This window comes from Conger conger, chromosome 3 (assembly GCF_963514075.1).
Source record: "Conger conger chromosome 3, fConCon1.1, whole genome shotgun sequence".
Lineage (NCBI taxonomy): Eukaryota > Metazoa > Chordata > Actinopteri > Anguilliformes > Congridae > Conger > Conger conger.
Window position 1 is genome coordinate 35,759,086 of NC_083762.1, and position 8,165 is coordinate 35,767,250.

Consider the following 8,165-nt stretch of genomic DNA (forward strand, 5'->3'; position numbering starts at 1 on the left):
TTCGTATTCATCAAATTTGAATATTAAATAATGAAAATGCACCCGCATTTAAAATTCCATTATTTAATTAATTTCCTCTGTGAATGTTCTGAGAGGTTAAGAATGATACATTTTTAAAAATAGGCTATGTCTTGATGAATGCAATGAACCGTCCCTAATGGAGAACTGACCATATACAGTAGGTTAAGCAAAAGTGAATGGCAATTAAAAACGAGAATAGGCGAATATATACACTGCTTACAAGAAAGATTCAACATTTAGTGCGAAGCCTATTACTTGTAGGCATATGCAACACACACAACAGAATGAGATATTAAAGTAGAATAGTGTTATATTCAGTTTAGAAATATGTTCAGAAAGCATCTAATCATAATTACGATCAACGAAACAAACATCTATTTTGTGTCCAGTAGCCCACATTTGTGAACCACTTGACAGATTATTTGTCTTAAAACTTTGCATTAAACAAGATACGATTCATAGATTAAACGATTAAAAGGCAGCATAACAGACAAGACTACATGTTTGCAATTCCGTGAATTGGAATATGAGGGCAATACATTAAAATTGTTGTCAGCATAAGGTAATCAAGTGGCTACTGGCATTACATCTCACATTTGATAGATTCTGCATGGCTGATAATCATCCGAATTAATAATTCGATGATTTCATTTATATGATTAAACAGGGCGTAGCAACAATTGTAAAATAATATAGCATAGGGAATGCGATGCACAAAGCGCATTATTTTATCGTAGTGTAGTTGTGTACACAATCTGAACGGCTAGAATAGGCTATTATGTAGTTCTAGTACCCCAACTTTGCTGAAAAATCATCAAACACTGCTCTTCACAGGGTACATCACATGTATTTAATTTGTTCAAACCCCACAGTATATTGTAATGGGAAATGCATTAATTATTCAATGGGTTGAGTCAAAATTTTAAGAGGATTGGAGTGACAGTCATGGAAACTCCTTAGTAAAATATTTCGCTTTTCGGAAAAAAAAAATAATAATTACAATAGATTTGGTGCGTCTCAGTTTCATCCGGCATGATATGCACAGGCAGTAACAAACTATTTATGCTTTTCTCTGACAAGGGCGCCGCTGAAGTTAAATTTAAAAAATTAAAAAATTAAAAAATTGAAAATAATTATAATAAATGACCCCATAGAAGAATCTTCATGATAATGTAATACATTTAGTTAGCTTAAATGTAAGCTTTAGTTAGGCTATTGTAGAATTAACAAATCGATATTTCCTGCCTGCATAAAGTGTCAGAGTAAAATCAAGGAATGAAGTTTCCTCAAATGGTTCTATTTAGCCAAAGTAAAGTGAAAAATAACTTTTAATGAATTTCAAAATTATCACACAATCGTAGGTTAAAGTTAAAATGTAAAATGAACTTATTTAAACCGAACTGCCTTTTATTTACACATTTATCAATTTAAGATTTAGGCTAATTGTTTAGTTCAGTCCATGCAGAATGCAAATAGAATCATGCTTTGTGTATGCAATATTCAAACGTATTTTAGTTGGATACAGGTCACTTAGGCCTATACGTAGGCCTAATGTACGAAAACTATAGGTCCTGACTTGAAAATGTTTAGGTTAATGTGTACAAATATAGCCAGAGCCAAACAATATTGTTAATTTGTTTAGAATAAAGCATTTTCAATCAATGAAACACCAAAGCGGTATATTGCAGTAATGTCACAACATAGAAACAGCAATCAACTACAATATAATACATGGAGGAAACAAACTAAGTGACGAACAGTTTATCTTTGTGCACGATTGGCTACATAAGTTATTTTACAATTTAAGTAGTCCTAGGTACATTTCAACAAACAACCCAGCGAAGCAAAACATTGAAACCCAAATAAAAGTTCATAAAATAATAACCTATATTTATTGTAGAAATAGTGAAGTTTTTGAAGACATGGATAGATCCCTGCTGTAGGCTATATCTCATAGCCTACCCCATAGTCACGACGATATGTAAATTAATGTACCGCTGAATATTTCATCCGCTTCTGTTTCTGTCTTTGATTACAAAACCAAACGCGGACCACGTTCTTTTTAAGGTCCAACTTTTCAGCAATTGCCGCGATCTTTTCTGAAGATGGACGGGGCTGAATTGCAAAATATGCTTCCAGGGAGCGTTTCTCTGGTGCTGCTATTGAGGTACGTTTTCGCTTCCTTTCGTTACCATTAAAAAGCTCTGGCTTGCCGTTTTTCTCTCGGTGTGCCGCCTCCGCCTCTTCTAGCCAAGCTTGAAGGACGGGTTTGAGGGCAATCATGTTATTGTGAGATAGAGTCAGGGACTCGAACCTGCAGATGGTGCTCTGGCTTAGAGAACCAACACCAGGTATCTTCAGGTTTGCGAGGGCAGAACCAACGTCTGCCTGGGTAACTCCAAGCTTGATTCTCCTTTGCTTGAAACGCTCAGCAAAGGCTTCGAGCTCTCGAGGGTCAGATTCCACGTCATTGATGCAGGTCATCCCATTGTGCGTGGGCAGGGAATGTGGATGGCCCATGCCCATGGCTTGGTGCAGATGACTCATGGTCTGAAGTACTTGATGCTGGTGTACTTGCGCCGACATCACCGACGGATCCGGTCCCCCCATTCCATTCAATGTAGAGGAAATGTGGTCCAACAGATCTCCCTCCAATGTTTGATGGACGTGGTGATGGGAAGTGAGCGTAGATGGGTGAGAAATGGGCACAGTAGAGGTGGTTGAAGTGCAGGGAATACTACTCATGGTATGGTAGCTGGCGTCTGGCTTGAAAGGATGGGTCTTGCCGTGAGAGACGATATCAACAGCCGCGAGAGCTTCCGCACGGGCCAACAGGCTCTCATCAAAACCTCCGAATATATTGCCCTGGAGCTGCAAGCAGGAATGTGCATATTGGAGTCAGTGGGGAATTCTGTCAACTCAGGATTAAAACATTTCCAGCATAGAGAGAATCCTTCTCAAAGCACAGGTCATAAAAATTAATAGGCAGAACTCGGCTTGAATAGACATGTGGATCAGGGAGAGACAGGGTGAGAGAGTAAAATGGAGAGAAAGAGATAGGGGAAATCTTGAGTGAGACAGAGGGGGGGGGGGGGGGGGGGGGGGGGAGTGGGTGAGGAACGGTGCAATTTTATTGTTTCTCTGACATGAAAAGAACATTAAGCTATTGCCAGTCAAAAGGTGCCGAAGTTATTATACAAATGTATATAGGCCTACCTGTGGGGGCGGAAGGCAAACTCTGCGCATAGATTCCTGACTTGAGTGGAGGCTCGAATATTTGGGTTCCTGTAGCGCGGGGTGCATGGAAAAATGTTGTTTGCTGTTCATGGTCATCATCTTCGTTGTGCACCTTGCTGGTAGCTAACCCTGACATAGATGCTGGCTGGGCACTCTGGCTTTCTGCAGTCAGTGTGAGCTCTTTCCAATGACAGAGCCTCTCCCTATGCATCTCTACCCACCTGCTCCTTTACTCATCTTACAAGCTGCACTCCAGGGCTGGCTGCCGTGCGCAAGCGTGGTACAAGCAAGGAAGCAAAGAAAGTAGCCGGAGGAGCCACAATCATTTAACGTCAAGTGTGTCTCAACAATCTGTCTAGGACTACTTAAACCGCTTTTCCATCTTCACTTAATATGAATGGATTCGTAAAAAAAGGCGCAGAAAGTTTGCTTTGAATTTTGTATTCGTTCAATTTCGCAGCGTAAATCGTACGGCTATATATCCTATTTATAGCCTAGCGTACTGAACCGCATTTAATCAAGGTGCAACGCGAATGCAAAAATCCAACATTCTATATCGAGAAATGAAGTCACCTTTTGCCGCGTAGCCCAACTATGCTGATTGGCTGAAATTATTAAAACAAACAAACAAATAAACAAAAAAAATTTCAGCCACAGGTTTGCTGCACGACTATTTATTATGGTTATTTACAAATATTAATAATTCGTAGAATCAATTCATAAATATTCTTTAATTAGGTCCATTTTACGATTCTATTATTTCATGTACAGACCGTGTCCCCCTAAATACGTGTATTTATTTATTTATTTTGTCTCAAATAAATTGTAAGACTGATAATAACTCTCACTCATACAGTCGCAGTCACGAATGGATCCATAGCTAATGTAGCTACGTGTTGAAATTAAAATGCATGTGAGAACATAATGTTTTAAGAAAGCATATAGGCTAATGGATTCCTTCCCTTCATGCATAATAATTCAGGAATCGGGGTTCAATTAAGTCTTGAGGAAGAGTAGCCTATAGCCTAGCTAAACGAATCATAGAGGTTATTTCAGGGCAGTCACAATCAGTATCTTAAAAACAGAAAATTACATTGTTCAGTGATAGGTGACACCCATGCAAATGGAACAAAACTTTGCCACAGTTCATTAGTCTAATTTATGGGAAGGCTACAGAGCATACGGAACGCCCGTTGAAGCGATAGACTAAGTAATTATTTTTCTCCCCAATTCAGATAAATCATTCACAATTTTGAATGACCCAAGTGATTAGTGCACTGATGAAAGCGCGTGAACTGTAGAACATATCTTGCATAGCTACGACCATGGCAGCGAAGAGAAACGAGTGGATCTGGAGAGTGAACTGTACTTCAAAGCAGTGTAGGCTAATCAGCGTCTTTGTCGCTGATTTTCATAAAACATTCAAAGCAAATCATTTATATTTCACGCGGCCTAAATAGCAACATGAAAGTTTTATTTAAAGTGCCACTATATTTAAAGCCAGCCACTGCTAAAAGGTAATTAAGTGATGTGCAAATTGTATTAGCTTTCATCTTAATAATTTAACACATTTATGGTTATTCAACTAACTGAATCAAGGCAACAGCCACATTTGTTATTTAATGTAGAGAACACCAGTAATTTGTTTACATTATATAGTACGCATATTATTGTCAAATATGGGCACTATATTTGAATTTGGTTATTAAACAAATATTTAGAAAAAGCGTAACGTGAAAATAGCATTATTGTGTGAAATGAAATCTCAATAGGTTGCGATTCATAAGATATAGGCCTACGTCTATAACTATAAGCTTTTTTCTTAGTGCAAATGTAGACAATTTGGCATTAGATGATGACGTTTTCTTTTTTAGACTGGTGTAATCACACAATCTACCTAGGAAAACAGTTGTCTATAAAAGCTGTAACATCGATCAGTTCCAGTGTCATCAAGGATGATAGAGCCTACTGGAATTATCCAGTTCAGGGATTCTGATCCTGATGTTTTATTTATCAAAAGAGTAATTTGCCTGATAGTTGAGTTGGCTCAAATCGAAAACTATATCCTATATTTTCTGTAGCCTGTAGTGACATTTAAAAGTGTCGCTAAACACAAAATAGGCTATTCTTGTTATTTAGCTTCTTTTTATTGTTGTTGTTCGTCTTTTTATTATTATTTGTATTAAGAAAACACAAATAATGAAATTTTTAAGTGTTGAGAATGCAGAAGATTTTCATGAACTATATTTTTATGGCTGCCGTTATTCAATCCATAAAGAAAAGAACGCAATTGGTATTGAATGTTTGTGATACATTATTTAGCAATAAGAGAAACAACTTTCAAAAGTTCAACAACTGCGGACATCAGAATGGCCAGGACAAAATATAGTGAGTGAAGTAAGTGTTTACCCACTGTCATTACAGCAATCCTATAGCAGTAGCAAAGGTTTCTGTGACCCGACTGGGAGTATGACTGGGACTGGGAGCACATGTTCTGATAGCTAAGTCAGAAGAGTCTTTTGCTTTGGACTCCCCTCTCTAGGTATCTTTGTAGTTACTGTTTACATGCTCTCCAGCCCAGAGGACAGACCACTGACAGGACTGTTCCATTGCACAGTAAGATCCTTTTGGGTTCTCATGTTACCCAGACAGTCAATAATTCAGTAGGTATGTGGCATGCATCAGTTACCTTGTTGTGTTTTCTTATTCATTAAGGAGATTAAACAGAATACTCTAACCGAGGAGAAAATGTGTTGCTGAGAGACAACACGTCCAAAATATATAGCCCAGCCCCTATGCTCAATGGACAGTGTCTCCTTTTGATCTTTATGTGTGTGAGATGTGTGTATATATGTGTATGTATAAGCTACTGAATGCCTAAAATTTCCCTCGGGATGAATAAAGTATCTATCTATCTCTATCTATCTACAGCACAGTGTCCCCATCAATTTTTTATTTTTTTTTCCAGAGGGACTGCCCCCTACTGACATAAAGCACCACTTCCAGCAACAACTTTGCATTTCCATGAGGTCTGTTAGGTCTGAAGTTACCAAGCCATATGAAGGTATGTCACTAATTTGCTTATCTTAGAGCATTGTGTGCTCACATGCCACTTTGATATGTTACTCAAAACATTAGAAATGAAGCATTACATTTGATGAATCCCATGCTGTCATAAACTTATAGGATCATGCAATAATATTTGCAGAATTTCAATCTCTTGCAACAAGGCCATTACATTCTTCACAGTTAGAACTTCCATTGAGGCATCATTTTAGTTATGTTCTTATCTAAGCTGATTTTAGAGCTAAGCCAAATCACTACCTAAACACATTTTCTAGTAATTAAAAACATAAAATATACCATAAAAGAGAATACAAAAATTTGCATTGCCTAATCATTGCATTTTGAAGATAAACAGAAAACCTTTAAAACTTTTGCTTGACATTTAAATATACACTTGATGACCACTTGATTAAATAGACCTGTACACCAAGTTGTTAAAGCAGGCATCTAATCAACCAATCACGTGGCAGCAGCTCAATTCATAAAGCATGTAGACATGGGAAAGAGGTTCAGGTGTTGTTCAGAGAAAACATAATGATATAGAGAACTGGTGGGGATGGATTGCAGATTGACAATCAGAATGATTTCTGAGGAACTCAATCATCCATCCATCCATCTATTCATTATCTTAACCCGCTTATCCTGAACAGGGTCACAGGGAGCCTATCCCAGCATACATTGGGCGAAAGACAGGTCACCAGTCCATCGCAGGGCACACACACCATTCACTCACACACTCATACCCACGGGCAATTTAGACTCTCCAATCAGCCTAACCTGCATGTCTTTGGACAGTGGGAGGAAACAGGAGTACCGGGAGGAAACCCACGTGAACAAAGGGAGAACATGCAAACTCCACACAGAGAGGCCCCGCCTGACCGGGATTCAAACCCAGGACTGGCGGCAGTGGTACTACCACAGCACCATCCATGCCGGCCTGGAACTCAATCAATCAATATGTACATATAAGCAGATTAATTATAGTACATAAATGTCCAATCCTAATTAATTAAGTCCAAGCAAAGATGTAGAGATGCCAGGAACACAAATGGGTGGCACTGTCAGGCAAGGGGACAGGTTTGGTGCTACAGCTGCAATTAAAGAGTCTGTGAGGACGATCTCGGTGGAAAATTTGGGCATGCAGAAGGCATGGTGCCCAAGTCGCTCTCCGAAGACCACAAGAGTCACCCTTCCCTGAACCACTTGTGCCACCTTCAGGATGTTACAAAATCAAGTGCCAGTAGAGAACTATTTCCTTACTCCACAAAATCTTTCTTCAGAAACCGCCATCAATCTTTCAAAGGTTATTGTAGGATCTTCAAGCTTGTCATCTTGATGCAAGAAAGTTCATAATTGCACATGGCATGTTTAATTGATTTGTTTACAGAGAAACATGACAGGCTTCGTCTCTTCTCACGATGCATTACGTCTCGTCACCAAGCGGCCAGCTAATTAGGGTTTCGGCACTCGTTCTGGTCGCATTTGGAATTCCACTGTGAACACATGGCATCAGGAAGTCACACAGAGTGACGAGAGGACGAAGGCGTTCGCTGACATGCCTCCTTCCGCAGGGGACCAAATAGCACTGCATTAAAGCAAATTAACTTGGAGTGCTTCTCACATGAATTCCCATAGTAGAACGAATGCATAATTTATAGATATCTGAATAAGCCATTGAACCAATTGGAATTGACACAATGCTCTGTAATTTTGGGATTTCCAAAGGAGATAATTATGGCAGGGCAGAGCCCTCCTCATTATTTCTGAGTGTCATCAACCTTTACTGTAAAGGCAATGTCAAATATATTTAATAGTGCACACAGTCACATGGGGAACGTTTG

At 38.9% G+C, this 8,165-nt stretch overlaps 1 protein-coding gene across 1 annotated transcript; it reads right to left on the minus strand.

The window, feature by feature from the left end:
• Positions 1–2,007: 2,007 nt before the first annotated feature.
• On the minus strand, positions 2,008–3,357 carry LOC133124907 (POU domain, class 4, transcription factor 3-like). Its single transcript, XM_061236467.1, has 2 exons — positions 3,238–3,357; positions 2,008–2,892 (listed from the first exon to the last, which is right to left on the minus strand). Exons 1-2 carry the CDS (start codon positions 3,355–3,357, stop codon positions 2,008–2,010), a joined length of 1,005 nt encoding a protein of 334 aa, XP_061092451.1.
• Between the last annotated feature and the right edge of the window lie 4,808 nt (positions 3,358–8,165).

Coding starts and splice junctions, on each gene's coding strand:
- LOC133124907 (XM_061236467.1), bottom strand. CDS start 3,357: ATGATGACCATGAACAGCAAACAACATTTTTCCATGCACCCCGCGCTA. Junction 2,893..3,237: donor TTTGCCTTCCGCCCCCACAG/GTAGGCCTATAT, acceptor TCCTGCTTGCAG/CTCCAGGGCAATATATTCGG.